The 24,016-nt window shown below is 58.5% G+C and overlaps 1 protein-coding gene across 1 annotated transcript in view; it reads left to right on the top strand.

Annotated features, from left to right (window-relative positions):
- Window positions 1–24,016, top strand: part of NUP210 (nucleoporin 210) — a 96,178-nt gene that overhangs the window by 33,828 nt on the left and 38,334 nt on the right. Inside the window, exons 7-20 of the mRNA XM_052635703.1 lie at window positions 324–482; window positions 1,039–1,107; window positions 2,107–2,213; window positions 2,919–3,059; window positions 3,880–4,017; window positions 4,968–5,123; window positions 6,803–7,001; window positions 10,452–10,597; window positions 13,269–13,490; window positions 13,984–14,157; window positions 17,049–17,241; window positions 17,715–17,821; window positions 18,385–18,489; window positions 18,579–18,680. Of these exons, the coding sequence (XP_052491663.1) occupies window positions 324–482; window positions 1,039–1,107; window positions 2,107–2,213; window positions 2,919–3,059; window positions 3,880–4,017; window positions 4,968–5,123; window positions 6,803–7,001; window positions 10,452–10,597; window positions 13,269–13,490; window positions 13,984–14,157; window positions 17,049–17,241; window positions 17,715–17,821; window positions 18,385–18,489; window positions 18,579–18,680 (2,018 nt within the window). The remainder of the gene's footprint in view (window positions 1–323; window positions 483–1,038; window positions 1,108–2,106; window positions 2,214–2,918; window positions 3,060–3,879; window positions 4,018–4,967; window positions 5,124–6,802; window positions 7,002–10,451; window positions 10,598–13,268; window positions 13,491–13,983; window positions 14,158–17,048; window positions 17,242–17,714; window positions 17,822–18,384; window positions 18,490–18,578; window positions 18,681–24,016) is intronic.

The raw sequence follows: 24,016 nt of genomic DNA, 5'->3' as shown, positions 1-24,016 counted from the left end.
TGCCAGATGCTGGCAGTTTGATTCAGAGGCTGTGCTTAATTATTTAAAAAAAAAAAAGCTGCTCATGGCATCCACAGAAAACTGATTGCCTCTGAAAATTCATGGAGAGTGTCAGCTTTGTCTACAGGCATGGAGAATACTATTAAAATTGAAAGTGCTGAAAAAAATTGGGCAAAAAAAGAAAATCAAGCAGCTGTACTGACTGCAGGGTCCAGGGATTGCTGTGGTGGGGGTGGGGGTGGGGGAGAGTGACATTGACTTTTACCATTTCCTGCCTTGGCTCTCTCCGCCCGCTTTGCTCATCCCTGTTTCTGGGTGGCCAGAACTCTCAATGCCCTCTGATCAGTACGAGCTACAGCTTCTGAACAACGTCTGGGACCCGCAGGGAGCCCCGGGCCGGCCTGTGGCGGTCTTGGCCCAGGATACGTCGACGGTCACCGCCGTGCAGCTGGGGCAGAGTAGCCTGGTCCTCGGCCACAAGAGTATCCTTTTCCCGGATGGCGCGTCCACACCTGTGTGTCCTGCACACACGTGCTGTTTGGAAGTCAAGTCACTTTTCTCCCTGAAACCTTGGCGAGGCTAAAAATAGCCCTGTTTTCCTTCAAGGTCTGCAAATCAAAAAGGACCAAAATAGCACCGTGTCTGAGCAGAATGGCTCACCTCCGTGCAGGACTCCTTGGAGAGGCTCCAAGGTGGGAGCGGTGGCTGGGGCTGAGCCCCCCTCCCTGCCTCTGGAACTTTCTCTGGTCTCATCCTAGGGGCCTGGCCTAGGCCGTTCCCATACCAGCATGTGGGCTGTCACGTGTCCCGGACTGGTTCACATGGCCCAGGCGGTCTCCAGGGTCCCTGTAGAGGCCCCCTTTGGAGTGGAGGAGGTGCCCTGTGGCCGCCGATCCTGGAAAAGACCTGTGTTCTGCAGGCCTAGGGCAGGGGCCCTTCCATCCTTGCTTCTGCCTGCGTGATGTTGACGATGACAGAGCCACAGGAACCAAACCGAAGCCTGCCGGCCTGTTCATTGCTCCTTAATTCAGAATCCAGGCATCCGCATGCAGGGAGCTTCCCGGTTACCCAACAGCACAATCTACGTGGTGGAGCCTGGGTACCTAGGTGAGTGTGCGCGTCCTGGGTTATCTGGGATTACAGGAGGTAAAGAGTCAGATGAAAGCAACAGCTCCCCAGAAAACGGCCTCACTTTGGCCAGATCTGCTGGCTGGGAGGCCTGGGACATCAGCTCCCACCCTGACCCCCAGTCCTTCCCCCATCTGTGTACAGGACAAGCGGAGGGAGGGTGGGCCAAATTCCAGCAGGTAGCTAGCTCTTCAGGGAGAGAAGCAGGACAGAGTAGAGTGGGGAGGGCTCTGTCTCCCGGCTTTATACCTGGGCGCTGCACAGACCGCACCATGGCTGTGGACGCTGGCGAGATGGTCTTGGAGGGAAAGAGGGGAAGGCTGGAGGCCTAGAGAGGAGCGGAGGAATTCCCAGCCACAGAGGACCCAGAGGAGCATAGCCAGGGCCGGCTGCCCAGGGGCAGTGCTCAGAGTGTAGACCTACTGTGGATTCAGGGTGCAGACCTACTGTGCACCCAGAGTGTGGGTCTGCTATGGATTCAGTGTGCAGACTCACTGTGTGCACAGAGTGCAGACCTACAGTGGATTCAGGGTGCAGAACTACTGTGCACCCAGAGTGTGGATTTGCTGTGTATTCAGAGTGCAGACTTACTGTGAAATCAGAGTACAGACCTACTGTGCACCCAGAGTGCAGACCTACTGTGCACCCAGAGTGCAGACTTACTGTGGACTCAGGGTGCAGACTCATTGTGGGTCAGAGCTGGGCCCACCATGGATAAGGTCAAGTTTGAATGGGCCTGGAGCCACCAGGAGTGAATGTTCAGGTTTGATCCAAGGGCATCTGAGGTCCGCTCGGGTTCTGAGGGCTCAGGGCTGCTGTGGGCATTAGATCTGCCATTCATGGGCGCTGGTCCCTCCCCGGGAGGCGTGCAGCGGAGCGGCTGTGGCCCCAGTGCTCACGGGGCCTGGTTTGCCCTCTTCCTGAGCCACAGGCCCCTGTGACCCCAGTGCTGAGACTGTGCACCTGCCTCTTCTGCAGGGTTCACGGTCCACCCTGGTGGCAGGTGGGTGCTCGAGACTGGCCGTCTGTACGAAGTCACCGTCGAAGTGCTTGACAAGTCCGGCAACAGGGTGTACCTGTCGGATGTGAGTCCCCTTCTGGCCTGGTTGGGGGTGCAGGGGTACTTCTCCTGGAGCAGGTGCCTGAGGAGCTGCCTCAAATCACAGGGCCCCCTAGCAGGCGGGCTGAGCTGGGGGGCTTCTTATGGTACTGCTGGATCCCTGGGAAACCCTGTCATGGGGAACCTCGGGCATCTCAGGGCCCCATGAGCCCAACCCTGCACCCTAAGGCCGCACTCCCATCAGGATTGGAGCAGGGAGAGGAAGCCACAGGCAGCAGGGTTACAGAGGCGGTGATGGTGGCGGGGGTGGCGTCTACCATCTGCCCTTCCAGGATCCTGAGAATATCTAGACCTTCCTCGTGGGCCCTGAGGTTTCCCTTCGGCCTCTTGGCAGAAGCCACCGCCTTCCTTGTGTTTCTAGACTCGCTCCATCACCGTCTTGGGGGGAAGTTAGCTCTAAGGGATTCCATTGTTGTTCTTTGTATTTGGTGGTTTCCTTGTTGGGACCACGGGGTTTGAGAGCCAACTGTGACTTCGCGCTCCTGAGCACCAGCTCATCGGGACATGCACGAAGGGGCTGAGGCTCGGGGCTCAGAGCTCAGTCCTGGGTTTTGTGTGGCTCATCAGTCTGGCCTGACTGCTCTTTGGAGGCCACATGGCTTCTTTCCCACGTCCTGACTTCCCCAAGTTGTCCCGGAATCTCCTCTCACCATCCTGTGTTGCTTTCCAGAACATCCACATCGAAACTGTGCTCCCTGCGGAGTTCTTTGAGGTGCTGGCTTCTTCCCAGAATGGGTCGTACCATCATGTCAGGGCGACAAAGAGGGGCCAGACGGCCATCGAGGCGGCCCTCACCTCTGTGGTGGACCAGGCAAGTTGGCACCTCCCTGGGCCACCCCTGGGCCCTCTGCAGGCAGAAATGTCAGCCCAGGGTGGACCTCAGCTGGAGGAGTCGGGGCCCCAGGAGCTCAGTGCTGTCACGGGTGCTGTGGGGGTCCCTCCTCTTCCAGGCTCCCCGTGGCACCAGCCGTGGGGGCTTTGGCTTTTGCCTGTCCCCTGTCCTCTGTCCCTGTCGTGGACCAGAGCCCCCTTCCTCTGCCCCTTGCTGGCTCCTGAAAAAGCAAGCCCTCCCCCCTGGGACTGGATTTAGAAACGCTTGTTGGGGCCTGTGTGTCCAGCTGTGCACTGACTGGGACCCATGAGTGTTTCTTTGACTGTTTTTGGTCCTTCAGAGATTTTAAATTCTCCCCACCCCGGTTTTGAAAGGCCAGTTGGTTTCGGTGGGAGCAGATTCTACTGACTGGAAGCTTGGTGTAGGGATTCTCATCTCCCCAATACACCTCTCCTGGGCCTAGTGGAGGCTGCTGTGGCCTGGGGACCAGGCAGAGATTCCTACTGAAGCGGCCAGGTCTCCTCTGGGGGCTCTGGGAGAGTGGCTTTCATGTCCCATGCCTCGGTTTCCCCATCTGCAAAGGGGGGATAGCCACGACCATCCCGGCAGGAGTGCCACGAGGATGCAGTCAAGCAGTGCTGACTCGAGTGGCTGTTGCAGAGCCACCGAAAGCCGTCTCTGTGGAGACAAAGAAGGCTGCAGGGTACCCGGCGTCTTCCTTCCCACTCCCCCACAGTCTGAGTGGAGGGGCAGGGGTCTGGTTGTCATGCTGGTGTGTGGCCCCCTCACCCCCTTGCAGGATGGAGGGGTCCACACATTACGGGTGCCTGTGTGGAACCAGCAGGAGGTGGAAATCCACAGCCCCATCACCCTTCATCCGAGCATCTTGACGTTTCCATGGCAACCAAAGGCAGGCGCCTATCAGTACACGATAAAGGTAACTAGGAGACTCCATCTGGGTGACTTTCTTTGGGTGTTTCCATGTGTTGGGGCTTTAACTCCATTCTGTTTCTGTTAAATTACCTTCTGTTGGTTGAAAGAATTTGAAATCAAAGTCTTTATGCTTTCTGTATCTTCCAAGGCTTTCTATCACAGTAGGGTATTTTGGTAATTAGAAAAAAAACTTGAAAAATAGGAAAGAAAACACGATGAAGAAAGTCCTGAACGTGGATTTAACTTTCACACGTGGTTTCTATTTTTCCTAAAAATAATTGCTTTCTGGAAGCAGTGTAAATATCTTTAGAGAAAACCTTGGACCTGGCGGGGAGATGTCTGAACTCCGTCGCACGTCTGGTGCTCTGGGTCTCTGAAGTTCACGTGTGGCCCAAGCGTCAGTGGCAGGGCCCAGGGCCCTTTGGGGCTGGGTTCATGGGGGCCGCCTTCCATCCACCCCACTGTCTCCCGGCAGTGAGGACAGGTGTCCTACTTGTGCTCTGGGACCCACTGTCCCTTCCCTCAGCTGTGTCACCTTCCCGGCCCCTCCAGGGTTCAGGGGTGGTGGCCCCAGCGCGGAGGCTGCCGGGCTGTCCTTGACTTCACGGTAGATGATGGGGCGGGCAGGGTCTCTGCAGGAGGGGCAGGGACATCACGAGCCTGTGGCTGGGGTCTCCCCCCTGCAGCCTGAGCTCGGGAGGTGCCCCTGGGTCCTGGGGCCACTCGGGCGTGTGCATACATGCGTGTGTCAGTCAGAGATCCGTGGAATATGAGGACCAGAAAGAGACAGGGCAGGGAGAACGAGGAGTGGGGGCGGTGCCAGCCGGACATTGGCTGATGCCTTGTGTCTCCCCGTGGGGACGCGACGCCAACACATGTGAGTGAAGGTGTACGAGGGAGAGGGATAGAGGGGCAGGGCAGGTGGGCTGACCCGATGATGCCTTCCCCCTCCAGGCCCACGGTGGCAGCGGGAACTTCAGCTGGTCCTCCTCAAGCTCTGTGGTGGCCACAGTCACTGTCAAAGGCGTGATGACCACAGGCAGTGACACGGGGGTCAGTGTGATCCAGGCACACGACGTGCAGAACCCGCTGCATTTCGGCGAGATGAAGGTGAGGCCTGGGTCGGGGCAGTCGCAGGGCAGCTCTGGGAGTGATCCGAGCCGCCGTCTTAACCAGCCTCAGGCTTAATTCAGAAACACCCTTTAGTCATCAGTCTTGACCTTGGCTGGATTCTGGTGGGGAGGGGGTCAGGGGTCAGGTCCAGCCTGGCTCCTGAGCTCATGGACAGACCCAGGAGACAGCCATCCCATCCCACACCGGGCAGGGGTGGGACCGCTGGGATTCTAGAGGGAGGTCAGAGGATTCAGAAACACGAGGTAGTCGAGTCACTAGAAGACCCTCCAACCCGAAAGATAGGACTCTGGGCCAGAAAGGCCGCTGGGTGCTGGCTTGTAAATTCATAGGGAGAGGAAGCCCCCAGACCCCAAGAGACTGGCCTGTTCCTTTCCTCTGATTCCTGTTCAGATCCAAGTCAGGAGTCCCCCCGACCGGGACGCTATACCTGGCATCCATCCTAAGTGACGTCCCAAGCAACGGCTGAAGATGGGAGTGACCCCCTGGACAGCCCCGCCTGGTGGCTTCCTGGCCCCAGCTCTTTCCTGACCGCCCGACCCTGACCTCAGCTGCTTTTATCACTCCATTTAGGGCCAAAACGGAAGCTCCATACATAGCGTGTCCAGCCCCAACCCTCTACACTATGTGGGACGTTAACGCACAGGTCGTCCTCGTCTTTTTATTTCGATCCACACGCACCTACCTAAAGATCCACGTAACTCCCGTGTGTGCTAAGTCATTTCTGTCATGTCGACTCTGTGCGACCCCATGGACTGCAGCCAGCCAGACTCCTCTGTCCGTGAGAACACTGGATACTGCCGTGGGTTGCCAGGCCCTCCTCCAGGGGGTTTTCCCGACCTCAGGGTCAAACCTGAGTCTCTTGTGTCTCCCACACGGGCAGGTGGGTTCTTTACCACCAGCGCCTCCTGGGAAGCCCTAACTCTCACGTAAGCAGGGTTGTAGCCGAGACAGCTTAGCTGCAGCATCACTTCCAGGTGTTTGGATGATCTGTGGCCGCGGGCTGATTCACCTCGGTGACTGTGCCCCACCCACCCCCACGAGCCCAGAGCCCGCCGTGTGTGCTGGTCAAAGCCTGGCTTCCGAGGCTGCCTGCCTGGCCCAGACTCACCCTGCTGCAGCCAGGCGGGCTCTCAACCCCCACAGCAGGTTCCTTATTGGGCAGAGGCACTGGTGACCTTGTGGACAAGGAGGCTGGGAGGATGGGGTGAGCTCGCCCAGCTCTTGGAACGGAGCTTGGCGTGTGGGCAGTTTTGTTCGGTGTTGACGCTGGTGACGCCTCTCACCCTGTGCTCCCCTCTTCTTTACCTCCCTCCGACGCCTCTCACCCTGTGCTCCCCTCTTCTTTACCTCCCTCCGACACGCCGAGCTGCACATGCCTCAGGGCCTTTGCACAGACCCTCTCTTCAGCCAGACTGCGTCTGCCAGTCTCTGACATGCTCCCAGGTCAAGCTCATACGTCACCTTCCCAGGGAAGCCTTCTCTGCATCTCTTCCCTGAACGTCTCTCTGCCCCCTGCACAAAGCGTCGTGTCCACCAAGCTCAGGCTTCTCACCAGCGGGTCCTGAGTGCCCACACGCAGGAATCAGGAGAGCTGAGCAGCGGCTCTTCCTCCTCTGTGTAGCCGGCTGACCACACCCCCCAACCCTGTCCTGCAGGTGTACGTGATCGAGCCCAGTGGCATGGAGTTCGCCCCGTGCCCAGTGGAGGCCCGCGTGGGCCAGAGCCTGGAGCTGCCCCTCAGGATCCACGGCCTCATGCCGGGCGGTGCCAACGACGTGGTCACCCTGAGCGACTGCTCCCACTTCGACTTGGTGGTGGAGGTGGAGAACCAGGGCGTGTTCCAGCCGCTCCCAGGTAACGAATGCAGCGCTGTGAGCGGCCGCCGACTGGCGGGGTCACCGCCGATGACCTGGGTTCTCAGCGTGGGTTGCCCAGATTCCTAAATCGGGAACTGAGCCAGCGGAGGGGTTGAGAAATGGCGTTTATCCCCTGTCCACCCCCAGCTGTGGTCTGCCCTGCACCTTTCTGCTGTGCGGCCCGCTTGTCGCTCGGCTTTCTGAGCCTCAGTTTCCACGTCTGTAAAATGGGCGTCATCCTAAGGAGACTCACGTGTCGTGGTGCCTGTCGCAGTACCTGAAATGTGGCAGCTGCCTGGAATACACTGTCCACAGCAGTTCTGATGAGTGACAGAATCGCAGCACCTTGGTGACGCCATGGTCTGCCCCTCCAGGGCCGCTGGAGCCAGGCCCCCTGCAGCACTGGGTGGTGAAATGGGTGGTGATGGTGGTGGCCCTCAGTCATAGTGTCAGCCCTGCCGGGTGAGGTGCGTGCACTTGGCGTGCATGACCTCACCAGACTCAGAGCCTCTGTGGGAGGAGGGGCTGCGGTCAGGCCACGTGTTGGACAAAGAGACCGAGCCGTGTCACTGCCCAGGGTCCCCCGAGGGCCCAAAGCCAGGTCCTCAGGGTGGAATGCAAGGCTGGGTGTGTCAGCACTCACCCAGAGCCTTAGTGCCCGGGAAACGGGGCCTCCCGGGGGAGTCGGCCCCCGGAGTCCCATAGGGTTGCAGGTGATGCTAACCAAGGACTGATGGTGAGTACACCCCGGGCAGGGTGAGAGGGCTGGGGAGCAGCGTTCATGGGCACGCCTGTGGGCCGTGTGCACACACAGTGGTCTGAGGTTGCGGAACCTGTCAAACCCTGCATCACTGGGGCTTTGGGGTACGTGGACCTCAAAGTGACCAGAGCTGGGGGCCACCTCTGGTTTCTGAGCAGAGGAGTGACCACTGGCTCCTGGCAGGGTTTAGGAAGCCTGACAGTCAGAGGTGTTTGTAGGCTTGCCTGTGGGGCCACCGTGGTTGTGGTCATCCACGGAGCTGTTTGAAGGCGAAGCTGCTCCCAGGAACATCCTGGGACATCACCGTGTTCACATACTTCCCCGTAGCTGCGGTTGCATCTTCTCAGACTGTCCAGGGGAAACCAGGCCTTATGGGTCCTGTGTCTTCAGAGAAGCCACTGTTTAGTGGGGAGGCAGACATCAGCACGGCCTTCCCAGGTGGTTCAGCAGTACAAGATCTAGTTGCCAAAGCAGGAGACACAGGAGGCCTGGGTTTCATCCCTGAGTCAGGAAGATCCCCTGGAGGGGGAAATGGCAACCCCCTCCAGTGTTCTTGCCTGGAGAACCCTGTGGACAGAGGAGCCTGGCGGGCTATAGTCCACGGGGTCACAAACAGCTGGACGACTGAGCGGCTGAACACCAACGACCAAACATCAGCGCAGAAGAAAGAGGCCATCCTCCTGCTGGCCCGAGAGGGGCCCGCGGCCCCATCCCGCCCCACGTGTCCTGGAGGGGCGTGCACGGGCTGCAGCCGCGAGCTCCGCGGTCGGAGGAGAAAGGACAGGTTGGGGTCCCTGGTCCTGGTCCCGGCGCTGCCTTTGTCAGAACCGCCGATGGGCTCTACTCCAGATCTGTGCACCTCCCCGTGTGTACATCCACCTCCGGGGAAAAAAGAACCCAAAGAAATACTGACCTGTAGTTACTGCATGCGTGTGAAGCGTTCAGGAGGAAGTGCCCCGACGCTTGAGGCTCACTTCTAGAGGCACGAGGTGTGGAACGGACTGTTGGGTGGGTAGACAGGCACCCCGAGGAGCAGAGACGAATGTTCGCTGTGGCCTCTAAGGGGCAGGGTGTGCAGCTTCATCTCGTCATTCTTTCTAAGTGTTTGGGGAAAACACTGTAAAATACCACCAGAATGGCTTTTTTTCAAACAGGTGGGAAATACCGAGGATTGGCGGGGATGTCACGCAGCCGCTGGTGGCAGCGTGAGTCAACACAGCCATTTGGGGAAGGACGGTTGGCAAAAGTGATGAAGCTGAGCATAGACACTCCCAGGCAGTAAGGACCAGAGAAGAAATCCCACTGTCTGTGGCATGCCAATGGAAATGCTGAAATGCATCCCCAGAGAAATGCCGTGTGTGCTCATGGCAGCTCAGGGTGCCCTCGTGGCCCCACATGGCCAACGGCACGTTAGAAGGGTTAAATGCAGCAGCAGGTGGGATGTTCTCCTGGAATGCAGTGTCTCAGCAGTCTAACGTTAACATGATACACCACGTTAGCAAAATAGAGGAAGAAAACCACGTCGCTATCTCAACGGAGGCAGAGAGATCAGTGGACACATCTCAAAACCTTTTTCTGATAAAGTCAGCCTACAAACTAGAAATAGAAGGAAACTGTGCGAACTTAATAAAAGCCCTATATGAACACCCATAACTGACATCATACTCCGTGGTAAATGGCTGAAAACCTTTACCCTGAGATCTGGAAGATGAGGCCACCTGCTGTCACAGCGTCAACGCAATAGCGGAAGTCCTAGCCAAGCTATTAGGCAAGAAAAGCAAATAAAACACACCCAAACTGCAAAGGAACATGTAAGCTTAACCGTTTGCAAATGAGCCAGTCTTAATATGTGAAAACCCTAAAGATTCCACCAAAAAACACCTCTCAGGAGTGAAATGAATGTGGAGAAATAGTATTCGTGTGGAATCTGGAAGATCCAGCGTAGCCAGCGCGATGCTGAGCAAGAACAAACTGGGAGACCTCATTCTTCCCTCTTTCAGGACCTGTTTCAGGCTGCTGTTGATCAGTCGCTGAGTCGTGTCCGACCCTTTGTGACCCCATGGACGGTAGCCCGCCAGGCTCCTTTTCCTATGGGATTTCCCAGGCAAGAACCCTGGAGTGGGTTGTCGTTTCCTTCTCCAGGGGATCTTCCTGACCCAGGGATCAAACCCGCATCTCCTGCTTGGCAGGTGGACTCTGTACCACTGAGCCACCTGGGAAAGTCTTTATTATAGTAACTGAATCTGAGTGGCGGCTGCACAGACTTGGAGACTGGTGAAATAGAACAGAGAGCCCAAAAATACTCTGATGCCTCCAGTACTGAGCAGGAGAGAGCCGGTTACCAAGGACTTCTGCCCAGCAGTTCCCTTTGTTTGAGTTCCAAGGCCAGCAGCACTTGGCTCTGCTCTTGGAAGTGGTTAGGTTTTCCTCTGGGGAGGGGCACGGGGAGGTGCAGGTCCTGCTGGTACATGATCCCAGTCCTAGAAACGGCGTGTTCAGTCTGCGGGGGAAAATGGTGAGCTGTATGCTTACGACACGCATATGCTTTTTGGTATGAGAATTATACTTGAAAATGGTAAGTTGAAAAAGTTGGATTTGTATCAAGCGCAGCATGAAAGAGGGCGTCTGCCCGTCGAGTCTCCCCTGACAGAGGCGCGCGCTCACTGACCTCTGCCGCCCCCATTGCAGGCAGGCTGCGCCCGGGGCCTGACCACTGCAGCGGCGTCACGGTGAAGGCGGAGGCCCAGGGCTACACGGCGCTGCTCGTCAGCTACAGGCACGGCCACGTGCAGCTGAGCGCCCGCGTCACCATCGCAGCCTACCTGCCCCTCAAGGTGAGCCCCAGGCCCCGCCCTCCTCTCCTCCCCGGTGCGAATTACCCATCCGCTCTGGCAAACGTGTGTTAAATCGGAGCAGCTCCAGAGGCGCTTCTCAGTCAGGATTCCGGAGCCTGCAGCAGAGCAGGGCCTGCCTGAGGGCGGACGGTGAGTGCTGACATCCACGCGGATGAAGTGAGCCTGCAGGGATCCAGACGGGGGGGCTCCTGGCCCACTCGAGTCAGCCTGCAGGGTCTCCACACGGCCCCGTGGTGGGGACAGTGGCCCTGGGGATGGTATGGATGCTGGGGCCTCGGGGCTCTGGGTCCAGTCTGGACGTGCCCCTCACCTGGTGGCAGGTGAACGTCAGCGTCTGGGTTCCCTGTGCACACATGAGCAGAAGGTGTGAAGCGTGTTCCCGCTCAGAGCACGCTGCCTTTGTTGTGACATTGACTCCCGAGTCTGAATCCAGGTCCCACAGCAACTCTGCGACTTTGGTTTAGTTTCTCAGGGCCTCAGTTTCCTTGCCTGTAAAATGGGGTTAATACAGCACCTGCCTTGCAGGGTTGTAGCGAGGAGGAGGATCTGAGCAAAACCAGATGGGCTGAGCACCGTGCCCGGGAGGTGGCAGATACTCAGTAGGGTTAGTAGTTAACGTGGGGGCGAGAAGGGCCCGGCCCTCCCTCTGATGTGGGGTCGTGCAGCCTCACACGGAGACCCGAGCAGGGTGGGTCTGCGCCTCTGGGCCTGTCGGTCTGGGGTGTGTTTCCCTCTCCTCTTGGCCCACCAGAAGCAAGCTCAGGGACATTAGAAACCGTCGTCTCTGAACCCCTAGCCCCGGGCACAGTGTCTGATGCAGGGCAGACCACAGCGCGGGGTTGTTCTGGATTTCTTGTGGAGACGTAATCGGCAGATAATGCTGTGTGGTTTCATTGGTGCTGCACAGTGACTGGAGACTGGTCTGTACTGTGAAACGACCGCCATGACGAGTGTGCCTCGCGCCCATCACCACACACAGTCACGCGGGTTTTTTGCTGGCTCCTCTTGTCCTCAGAAGGTGCCATCCTCTAGATCCTGTCCTGCACCTTGCTCCTTTTCTGAAAAACAAAGAAGGTGACCTGCAGATCTCTTCACATATACACGGGAAGGGTTTTGCTATTTGGTCATAAAGATAGCACCGTGCTGACGGGTGTTTGGGCTGTCCCCACGCTTTCCCCTCTTAAAAAATAACACTGCAGTGCGTAGTTCTGAGCCTGCAGTTGATGTATTCACGGAGCCCTATCTTCCGAGTCCATCCCTGGAAGGAATACTGCTTGGACAGGGGATAAATAGGCCTGTGATTTTAGCAGACACTGAGATTTTAGCAGACATTGCTGACTTTCCTCCTGTTGGGGTTGTGCCATTTTCCTATCTTCCCCAGCAGGATAGGAGAACACATTTCTCAATAATACTGTATTTGAAAGTTGCTGAGAGAGTAGATCTTAAACGTTCTTCTCCTCACGCGGAAAAAAACATTAGTAACTTTGTGTGGTGACAGCTGTTGACCAGACGTACCGTGGTGATCATCAACAATCTGTGCAAACGTCGAATCCCCATCCTGCACTGATGAAGCTCACATAACGTTATCTGTCCTTGATCATATCTCAAGAAAACAGCTTCTTTTTATGAGAGAGTGTGTGTTTAGGACTTCCCTGGTGGGGAAGACTCTGTGCTCCCAATGCAGGACATCGATCCCCGGGTTCGATCCCTGGTCGGAGAGCTACATCCCATGTGCCACAGCTAAAGACTCCACGTGCTGCAGCCAAGACCTGGCACAGCCAAAGGAAAAATAAATGAAATGCACGTGTTGCTAGAGACTCATCAGCAGTGTGTGTCCTCAGACTTTTGATTTTTGCTGATGAGATGGCAGAGAAATAGTATCCAGTGTAGTTGTGATTTGCTCTTCTTAAAATATTTTACTTTATTCTACATGGTGTTTCATTTCTCATGTGGTTGAGATCACTCTACAGATACGAGAGGAAACAGACATGCCCTTCCTTTAATGGAGCCCGTAGGCCAGGAGGGGAGACAGACACCCAAACAGGTCTTTCCTGGCAGGGCAGGGAGCATCACGTGGGGCAAGGACCAGAGAGTGGGCCCCCCGCCCAGCAGGCCTGCTCCTCCCGGGGACACGCCAGCCCTCCGCCCGGCAGGCCTGCTCCTCCCGGGGACATGCCAGCCCCCCGCCCGGCAGGCCTGCTCCTCCCGGGGTCACGCCAGCCCCCCACCCGGCAGGCCTGCTTCTCCCGGGGACACGCCAGCCCCCCGCCTGGCAGGCCTGCTCCTCCTGGGGACACGCCAGCCCCCCGCCCGGCAGGCCTGCTCCTCTGGGGGACATGCCAGCCCCCCGCCCGGCAGGCCTGCTCCTCCCGGGGTCACGCCAGCCCCCCACCCGGCAGGCCTGCTTCTCCCGGGGACACGCCAGCCCCCCGCCCGGCAGGCCTGCTCCTCCTGGGGACACGCCAGCCCCCCGCCCAGCAGGCCTGCTCCTCCTGGGGACACGCCAGCCCCCCGCCCAGCAGGCCTGCTCCTCCTTTAGACACGCCAGCCCCCCGCCCGCCAGGCCTGCTCCTCCCGGGACACGCCAGCCCCCCGCCCGCCAGGCCTGCTCCTCCCGGAGACACGCCGACTCTGCTGCTTTCCCCCACAGGCTGTGGACCCCTCCTCTGTTGCCTTGGTGACCCTTGGCTCCTCGAAGGAGATGCTCTTTGAGGGTGGTCCCAGACCCTGGGTCCTGGAGCCTTCCAAGTTCTTCCGCAACGTCACCTCGGAGGACGCAGACAGCATCAGTCTGGCTCTCTTTGGGCCCCCTGCCTCCCGGAATTACCAGCAACACTGGATCCTCGTGACTTGCCAGGTCTTGGGTGAACAGGTGAGAAGGCAGCCACCCCCAGGCCTACCTTGGCCAGAGGAGGGGTGGAAAGTCATGTCCCCGAGTACCCTGCTGTGCCTCACATCCTCATTTTGTCTAATCCTCAAGATAGTCCTGAGACACAGCTGCGGCGGTTGTACCCATTCCACAGGCAGGCAGACTGAGGATCAGGGCAGGGGGGTGACTGAGTGAACACCAGGTGGGCCGAGCAGGGGGCGGGACCCTGACACGTGCCGGCCAGTCCTGCGAAGCTGCATGGCATCCCCAGACCCTCCTCTTGGAGCAGGCCCAGTTCTGTTCTGTTTGTAGGGGGCTCCAGGGCCCCCGCCGGAAGGTCCGTCCATCTCCCACCCACATATCCCTGGACCGTTGTAAGCCCTCGGGATGGGTTATCACCGCCACCCCCATTCTGCAGAACAGCCCCGTGAGTCCAGGGGCTCCCAGTGGAGCGGGGACTCAGCCTGGGTGTGCGATGCGTCTTCCGCCCCGCCAGGTCATTGCCCTCACGGTGGGGAACAAGCCCAGCGTCACCAACCCCTTCCCAGCGCTGGAGCCCGCCGTGGTGAAGTTCGTGTGCGCGCCGCCCTCCCGGCTCACGCTGATGCCCGTCTACGCCAGCCCCCAGCTGGACCTGTCCTGCCCGCTGCTGCGGCAGAACAAGCAGGTGGTGAGTGGCCTCCAAGGGCCGGGCGATGGCTGGTGCCGCCCCTCCCTCGTCGGCACACCCGTCCTGCCCAGCAGCACTTGTCTGGGGGTGCCGTGGGGTGCCCGGGACCTGTGCTGTGGTAGTGTCAGGAGAAAGGGAACCTTTCCAACCCCAGGCTCGGCCGCCGCTCTCATCCCCTGTGGCAAGAGTGACGTTTGTAAGTCCGGGCTCTGGGAAGACCCGGCCCACTGGGTCCACTGTGAGGCCAGAGCTGGGGGCCGCTCAGGGCGGCAGGCCCAGCCCCGATCTCACTCGCGTGCATCTGCCTCCTTGAGTGACGTGGCGTGACAGCGGCCTCCAGGGTTACTAAGGGCGTAAGGGAAGCTGCACACACATCGGCGCTCGGAGGGTGGCTTAGGCGTCTCACCTTGCTCCTTGCTTCCGTCCTGCCGCGGCTTCCTGTGTGCCCAGAGCGAGAGCTGGACTCACACCCCTGCCTCCTGAGGCCCACAGGCCCCGGGACCGCCCGTCACCTTCCCCACCCCACCTCCGTCCCCTGTTGGACCAGGGACGGCCCCGTGGTCTGGCTTGCTGTTCCCTGACTGGGATGGTCTCCTTCTGAGTGCCCAGGCCCGCTCCTGCCTCCCTCAGCTCTCCGCTCACACGTTACCTTCTGGGAGGGCCTTACTCAGCCTTCAGTTCAGTTCAGTTCAGTCACTCAGTCGTGTCTGACTCTGCGACCCCATGAATCGCAGCACGCGACCCCATCTAATATGTGTCCCCCGGCTTCCCTGGTGGCTCAGTGGTAAAGAATCTATCTGCCTGCAATGCAGGAGCTGCAGATTCAACCCCTGGGTCGGGAAGATCCCCTGGAGAAGGAAATGGCAACCCACTCCAGTGTTCTTGCCTGGAGAATCCCATGGACGGACGAACCTGGCGGGCTACCGTCCATGGGGTGGCAATTACTGAGCATCTAACCAACAGTAATAAAGGGCATCCCCAGAGTTTCCTCCTCTGGTTTGCTCCTCCTCCCCCACCCCTGCCCCCAGGCACCTGACATCCTAACGCTGTAGAATTTACAGGAAGGCAGACCTCAGAGAGAGCCGGGGTTTCGTTCTAGACCCACCGATACAGCTTGAATGTTGTGATAAAATGAGTCACATGAACTTCTTGGTTCTCCGGTGCGTTTAAAAGTTATGTTTATATTATCCTGGAGCCTGTCTAGTGTGCAGTAGTGTTACAGCTAAGGAAGACCACGTACAGACCTTAATTTTAAACTACTTTATTGCTAAACAACGCTGACCACCAACCGAGCCTTCAGAAGTGAGTTGTGGTAGTAATTTCAAAGGCCCCTGATCACAGATGCCCTAACAGATACAGACAGTAATGATGAAAAAGCCTGAAGCACTGGGAGAATTTCCACGACGTGACCCGGAGATGCAAAGTGAGCAAACGCTGCTGGGAAACTGGCCCTGACAGGCTTGCTGTACGCAGGGCTGCCACTGACCTGTGAAAACACAGATTCCGCGAGGCTCGGCGCGTCCGAACTGCGTCTGTGCTCATCTCCCTCTCTGTGGTTCTAGAGCGGGGCCTGGCTCGGGCTGGGAGGCGGGGGACTGTGGAGCGGTGTTGCCCGGGGACCCCCCACCCCTCTAGGCTCACGTCCCTGCCACCCCCTGCTCTTACTCTGCAGACTCACGTGCCTGGGGACTCCGAACCCAGGTGTGGTGGACAGGGCTGGGAGGGGTCAGGCGTGGAGAGCGGATGCCCCTCCAAAGCCCCCTCACTCTGGCTCATGCCCCACCAGGCTGGCCAGACCGTCTCAGTTTCAGAGAATAAGATAATCAGATCCCTGTGCGTCCGTCCTGGCCATAAGCACTGGCTGTTCGCCAAGAGGGCTGCGTCTGGCCGTCGGTCAGCAGTGACCTCCAGGTCAGCCCAAGGTTGCCTCTTGGTTGAAAGATGGCGACGGGCAGCAAGCACGGCTCTGCGTGGGCTTTCATGTGTCGTAGGTCTTGCTTGAATCTGCCCTGAGATCCGGCCTCCGTGGGCCTGCAGAGTCTGCAGCCAGGCAGACAGGGCCCCTGTGATTTGTGGTCCTGCAGGGGCCTGGGGAGGATAGATCCCTGCTGTGTGTGCTGACGCAATGTCAGTTTCGCTTTATGCCCCTCCGGAGCCAGAGGCCGCCCAGGACGTGTTTGCAGAGTAAATCACTGGTGACACCAGGCGCTGAAACAGGGCTGGCCTGCCACAGTGACAGACGGGGGCCGCACTCCAGCCTGACCCCGGGCTCCTGAGCTGGGCCTCGGCCGGGAGTGCCAAGCCGGGGCTTGGATGGAGCCACTGCCTGACTCCTGCACGGGGGAGACGCTGCACAGCGTCCAGGGAGGCCCGCGGGCTTTACACTCAGACCAGACCGTCCACCCCAGAACCTGTGTGACCTCGGGCGAGTGACTCAGCATCTCTGAGCCGCCTCGGCCTCCCGTCCGTGAATTTGGCGGTGGTGTTGCCGTCGCAGGACCAGGGAGCTTGCAAGCGTGCTTGACGCCTGGTCCCCTCGGCACTGCCGACCCTTCGGGCCGGGTCCTCCCTTCTTGAGGGGGCTGTCCTGTGCCCTAGGCAGCACCCTGACCTCTACCTCCTGGGTGCCAGTAGCGCCCCCTACAGTCGTGACAACCGAAAACGTTTCCAGACGTCACCGAGGTCCCTGTCGAGGAGCATGGGCTGGACCTGGAGGCCGGGTTGTGTAGGACTGTCAAGGGCACCTTGACAGCAGCAGTAGCGAGCATCCCTTAGTGGGTCACCCCCAGAAGCTCGCCAGGGCCCCTGTGAGCCCCCAAGGTGCGTCGTGCGTCAGGGACAGGCCTGCGCAGCCCGGGGTGCGGCCCCGAGGTGAGCTCGGCTCCTTGCAGGTTCCCGTCTCCAGCCACCGCAGCCCACTGCTGGACCTGGCCGCCTACGACCAGCAGGGCCGCAGGTTCGACAACTTCAGCTCACTGAGCGTCCAGTGGGAGTCCAGCAGGCCGTCGCTGGCCAGCATCGAGCCTGCCCCGCCCCTGCAGCTGGTGTCTCAGGACGACGGGGGCGGCCAGAGGAAGCTGCGCGGTGAGCAGCGGCCCCCGACCGGCGAGCTGGGCGCAGAGGGGCGGGCAGCTGCGGGCGGGGGGCCGGGGCCCCGTCTGTCCAGGACTGAGGCCCGGGGAGCGTCGGGACTCCCCTTGACTCCTCACATGTCTGCGAGGGAGGGACAGACTCTGGGTGGGAGGTGAGGAGCAGCTCAGGGCACACGGCGGCTGAGCTCAAGGCCCAGCTTGTGCATGGACTGGGCTGGAGCCCAGACCCGGCTGCTCCAAGCCGCGAGACCCCTGACGCTGCCGTAGGAGACCCTCGCGGCCAGGACCTGAGCTGTCCCCTCCAGCTCCTCTAAGCCGCTCTCGGAAGCTTGCTCAGGGCCCCTCAACTCTCAGAGGTGCACAGGGTGTGCCCCGCCCCCCAATTTCAGGGCGGTGGGCGGTGGGGACACACTGGGTAGAGGGGAGGCGGGGCTACGTCACAGTCAGCTTCCCTCTCACTCTCAGGCCTGCAGGCCATTTCAGTTCACCGGGCCTCGGGCACCACGGCCATCTCTGCCACCGCCACTGGCTACCAGCAGCCGCACCTGGACGTGGCGAGAGTGAAGCAGCCGGTACCGATCGGGGCCCCTGGGGTGGGCTGTCCTCCCATCTACTCCCCCCCCCACGCTCTGCCCAGTGCTCCCGTGGTCCTGAGGCTGGCCTACTGACGGCGGGTACTTCCTTGCTGGCCCCCATGCCTCAGTCTCCCCTCCTGCGCTCCCTGCAATCTGGTGATGGGGGGGGTGGGGGGGTCCATCTGAAAGGCAGAGGGGCTCACCCATCTAGACTCTTCCGCCCGCCTCACAGCCCCTGCTGAGTGCGCCTGGGTGGTTCAGCCCCATCCCTGTCAGCCCGCAGCCCCCACTGCCTGGAGCACTGCCCCACTTCCCTGGGGCACATGGGGGGAGTCCAGCCCGTGGCCTGGCAGATCAGGGGGCGGCGGATTTGGCGGGACTAGGGGATGCCTCACAGGGACGCAGCTCAAAGCTTGACGGGTGTTGCTGGGCTTGTGTCCCCAAGACAGCGAGGTCCCCGGTGTGATGCCAGCGCCTGGGGCTGCTCTTCCATGGGGGTGCCCATGGGCCTGTCTGGCCCTTGGCCCCCTGGATCTGACCGTGTGGCCTTGCCCCTTCAGCACGACCCCCTCACGCCTGTGTCGGCCTCCATTGAACTCATGCTGGTGGAGGACGTGAGGGTCAGCCCGGAAGAGCTGACCATCTACAACCACCCAGACGTGCAGGTACGGCCGCCCCATTCCCCACCCCGCCGCCCCCCATCGCGACCCCCGAGGACCCCTCACCTCTGACACCAGCCCGGCCCCTCCCGCAGGCGGAGCTGCACGTCCGAGAAGGCTCTGGCTACTTCTTCCTCAACACCAGCAGCGCCGACGTGGTCAGGGTGGCCTACCAGGAGGCCCAGGGCGTCGCCACGGTGAGTGTGGGCTCCGCCCGCCTGCCTCTGCAGTCAGCCGCGGGTCATGTCAGTCCCGGTGCAGGGTCTTCGGCGTCTCCCAGGGGTCACTGCAGACACCCTCGAGCTGCCTGTGCGCCCCGTATCGTGTCTCACAAGCTGCCCACGCCGTTAGCTACCTAATGGTTTCCTTTCAGTCGGCCTTTCGGGTACGATGGAAGTATTATTACGTGAGCGACACTGTAAGAACGGGAAGGACTGTTGCCTTGACGGACACGTCGGCTTTTTCTGTTTCTCCATGTTCCTTCCCTGACCTCCACCCAGCCGTGACCACGGAAGAACCGAGCCTTCCACGCTCATCAGGGCCTTAATTCAAGTTTTCTCTTTCTCCATATTGCTCTGCACGCTGGATAATGATGACAACGATGATGATTTTTTGGCAATCATTTGTACTCAGCCATTCTCTCCTTGTGGGGCATTTGGGTTGTGTAATTTTTTTTTAATTGCCCTGTGGGACTTCTTTGGCAGTCCAGTGGTTAAGACCCCATGCTTCCAATGCAGGGGGCACAGGTTCAATGCTTGGTCAGGGGACTGAGACCCTGCATGCCACGTGGTGAAGCCAAAAAATACAAAAAGGAAAGGCCTTCCTATGGCTATGACAAAGAGTAAAGGCTGAGACCAACCCAGTGTCCTAACTGCCCGTGTATCAGCACAGAGAGTTGCTATACGGTCACGAAAACTGAGCTGTGTTTGAAAGGAAACCGTCAGGACGGAGTGTGTCAAAACCCTATGTGAGTCATGGTATCCTGGCATCACAGCTCTGCCGTGAGCTCTGCACCACTCAGAGCCGAAGGCCTGCATTCCCCTGTGGGGGTGGTTGCCAGGCGTTGAAGGAGCTTTACAGTCATCCCAGCGCCCAGCAAGGCTTGGTCCCAGACTCGGGAGAGGCCGGGTGCTTGGTGCTTGGCGTGCGGTGAGCGTTGCGGCAGGCTCACCTGCAGGCTTGCCGTCTGCACTTGCTTTTGGGCACTGCCTGTCTGTGCGAGGGAGCCCTCACCACTGGCAAGAGCACTTAACACTCATTCTGGGCAAGGCTGCCATCGGACTCAGCCTTCGCAGGGACCTGGTACCACCAGCTCCTTTCAGAAACACAGCCCGGTGCCTTGCCCACGGCTGTGCAGAACATTTGTGCCTTAGCCTGACACCTCGCTGTCTCGGCTGTAACTCCCTGCAGGTCCCTTTCTCTGACTTTCTGCATCCGATGACTGTCTTGATGCAAGGGTCACAGCATCAGTTGCTTCTGAAGTGGAACAGGTGCTGAGTAAGTGAGGCAGGTGAGCAGGATGCAAGGACCACACTGGGAAGCGCCGGGCTAGCGGACACCAGACGCTTAGCGGTAGTGTTGGAGGTGATTAGGGCATGGTGGGGACTGCGGCAAACTGGAGAGCAGAGACTGTGGCTCAGCGATAGCTGTGGCCCCTCCTCAATCTTTAGTGTTTTCAGTAGCAGCTTTATTGAGGTGTAGACACACCATACAATCCACCGACTCAAAGTCACAATTCAGTGGGTCTTAGTGTATTCGTAGATGAGTGCAACATCACCAAAGTCAGCTTCAGAGTATTTTATCACCTCAAAAAACCATAGTAATCACCTCCCTGCTCTTCCACACACATACACACGTGGAAGTATGCTGGATTTTCTAATTTATTGTGTCTTTGTTGGTGCACTCGGGCTTTCTCTAGTTGTGGCAAGTGGGGGCTCCTCTCTGGTTGTGGTGCGTGAACTCCTCCTCGCAGGGGCTTCTCCCGGCTCTGGAGCACAGGCTCTCGGGCATGTGGGCTCAGGGGCTGCCCTCCCGACTCTGGAGCACAGGCTCTCGGGCATGTGGGCTCAGGGGCTGCCCTCCCGGCTCTGGAGCACAGGCTTTCACTGGGGCATGTGGGCTCAGGGGCTGCCCTCCTGGCTCTGGAGCACAGGCTCAATGGCTCTGCGCACAGGCTCTGTTGCCCCTCGGCCTGTGGGATCTTCCCAAGTCAGGGATCGAAGCCATGTCCCCTGTATTGGCAGATGGATTCTTAACCACTGACACCAAGAAAGTCCTGTATATTGATTTTGTCCAATATTTTTTCTGTGTTTCTTGAAATAATTGTGTGGGTTTTTTTTTATTCTGTTGATATGATGTATTACATTAATTGGCTTTCAGATGTTAAACCAGCCTTGCATTCTGGGATAAATGCTGCTTGGTCACGATATGTAATTCTTTTTCTGTATAACTAGACGCAGTTTGCTGGCATTTAATTGAGTGTATGTTCATATTCCTGAGAGATACTGGTTTGTGGTTTTTGGTGGTGTCTTTGTCTGGTTTGGGATCAGGATGTCAACCTCATGGAATGACTTAGAAATGTTCCCTCTTCTAACTTTTAGAAGAGTCTGTGTAGAATTGGTAACAAGTACTCTTGAATGTCTGGTAGAATTAACCAGTGAAGCCACGTTGGCACGGGCTTTCCTCATGGGTAGTTTTTTTTATAGGAATTCAATCTCTTCACCTCTTATGGGTCTGTTCAGATTGTTTTTTTTTTTTTGAGTCAGTTTTGGTAGCATGCGAGTTTCTAGGAGGATTGTCTTTTTGTTACATTGTTTTTCTGACATTTTCTTACCTTCCCCCAGTGGGCAACCTTGGTCTTTAGCTCTCTTGTGGAGCCCCTCCGCGAAGGTGAAGCATGAGGAAGCATGTCATAACATACCTGTTTTTTTCAGAGGCAGAATTGCGGCTGTCAGGGCCTCTTGGGTTTATTGCCGTAAATCAGAGCAAGAAAAAGCCGTCCCTTGGTGCCTGTGGACAAGCGTGCGTTGTTAGAGGGAGTCTGGGGGCAGCTGGATGCCTGAGATCATAGGAAGCTCCCCCGAGGCATTGTTATTTCTTTCGTCCGAGAAAGGACAATCCCCTGGCCATTCCTCTTCCATGTAAATGAGTGGTCAGCATCAGATCCTTCCCACTGAATGGAAAACCTCAAATTGTAAATGATTCCAACTGCTTGAAATATGCCTTGCTTTGCTTTATCTCTGGAGATTAAAAATAACTCTCCTGTTATCTAGAAGAGGGATGTGTCCAGTTCAGAAAGATGTGTGCAGTGCCAACAAAACTCGGGCTCCTTTTTACTCACAGTTAACCTCGCACCACACATTTTGAGTGAGCCCTGGGGCCAGGGAGAGACCTTTCCTCCAGGAACAAGCGCCTCTAAGAGTCTGTGATGGACTAGGCTACTGCTGCAGAGGCTGAGCTCCCTGTCCAGGCAAGCTGGCACGCTTGTCTGAAAGACTCAAGACGGGATTACAGCATCAGAGTCAAGTCTTCCCAGAACTACGAACCCCTGCTCAGTCCTGCAGTGTCCGATGGTGTAGGGTCCCTGTTGGCAGCAGATTTTAGGCTTGTCCGTGCCAAGAGAGGCATGATGTCCCCGTTTATAGATGGTCCCAAAGAGCTCGAGCTCGAGCTACAGCAAGGAGTCCCTTGAACTGCAAGGAGATCAAACCAGTCAGTCTTAAAGGAAATCAACCCCGAATACTCACTGGAAGGACTGAAGCCAAAGCTGAAGCTCCAATACACTGGCCACTTGATGTGAACAGCCAACTCATTGGAAAAAACCCTGATGCTGGGAAAGATTGAAGGCGGGAGGAGAAGAGGGCGACAGAGGGTGAGATGGTTGGATGGCATCACCGATGAATGGCCACAACTTGGGCAAACCCTGGGAGAACAGTGGGGGACAGGGACACCTGGCATGCTGCAGTCCGTGGGGTCACAAGAGTCAGGCACAGCTTGGTGACTCTAAACAAAAGAGCTGGAGCAGTGCTCTCTCCGCGTGGTGGACGAGCCTTCGCCCACGTCTCATCTTCCGCGGCTCTTGCTGACAGGGGCTGATCCCTGCCGCAGACACGACCCTGTGACTCGTCTAGTACTGTGTGTGGGGCATGCCAGCAGCGCCCGATGAGGCAGGCCCCACCAGGATTGTGTTTGCCCAGAAGGTGTCCTGGAGGGGCCTCGGCCCCGGGCGTCTCTGCTTCCCCCGACCTCGGCCTGCGCAGACGCTCCTGCGGCTCCAGATGCAATCAGACGCTGATTCCTTTGCCTCCTCCTCCAAGGGCACGAGGGATTTTTCACGGAATGTTGACAGCCGATGACGGGTCCTCGCGGTGTCTCAGAGCGCTCCTTCTGAAGGACATTTACACATTTCTGCAGCATCTCCCAGCTGCTAATTAGCAGCATTCTCATTTCCCTTAATTGCAGAGACAAGGAAGCCCACAGCAGTTCTTCAATTAGCTCAGAGGAAATGTTTCTTTCTTTCGCTATCGAGGCCCATTCAGAGGCAAGAATGGCTCGTGGGTGCGTGTCGGCTTCCGCGTGTCTCTGGGCGGGGGCCTGGTGCGGGCGCACCTGGGCTGCTGCAGGGCGATGGTGCCCGCACGATGGTCCCAGGGCTGCACAGGCTCACACAGTCCCAACCCTCTGCCAGGCGCCTGTTTCCTTCTCGGCTGGCTTACACACGGGAGGGTTTACCTGACTTAAACTCAGGGCTTCTTTATTCTCATCACCTCTTTACATTTCACAGGCTCCCTCCTTGCAGAAGCCGTGTGGGAATTCTAAGGGTGGTGGGAAGGAGCCTAGCACTCGGGCCTTTCATCAAGCGGTCACTCTGCAAAGGCGGGTTCCCGTCATGCGCCAGCCCAGGCTAGGCTCTGGGGACTCAGCAGGGAGCAGTCAGCCAGGGGCCCTGCTCTTAGGAGCCGACCCCTCTCCTGGGTCCTGGGCTGTGGGCTGGTCCCCGTGAAGCTGTGCCTCTGAGGAGGTGCTTTGGCATGGGGGTTGGGGGGTCCTTCCTTGAGACCGGGTGGGTTGTAGGTGGCGGCTGTGCGGCATGAACTCAGGTATGTCCCACCTTTTTCCTGAGAGTGGACAGTGGGCAGAGGAACCGGTCCCCAACCTGGCCCCGTAGGAAGCCTCGGGGCTGGGCGGGGCCCCTTGGATGGCATTTCTCACTTCAGTGTGACCCTGGCCACTCCCCACCAGCCTCGAGGGGGACGTATCTGCGGGGGCACAATCCTTACCTCCGGCATGGGCCTGGCCACCATGGGATGTTGCTGGGCACACACGGGCGACAGAAGCCGATGGCACCGGTGACATTTGGAGGCATCCACAGGGTCCTCGCTCATCTATAGATGCTGCTTGTCAAGGGACAAGCGTGACGTGTGACGGGCCTGGGGAGCGTGGAGCCGTGAGGACGCATTGGCACCTCGGAGCCTGACGGGCACGGGCAGACGTCCTGAGCAGAGCTGCCCCTGGCTCCACGGCAGCATCTTAA

Source organism: Budorcas taxicolor, chromosome 1 (genome assembly GCF_023091745.1).
Source record: "Budorcas taxicolor isolate Tak-1 chromosome 1, Takin1.1, whole genome shotgun sequence".
In the NCBI taxonomy this organism is placed as follows: domain Eukaryota; kingdom Metazoa; phylum Chordata; class Mammalia; order Artiodactyla; family Bovidae; genus Budorcas; species Budorcas taxicolor.
This window is presented reverse-complemented; position numbering and strand designations above follow the sequence as displayed.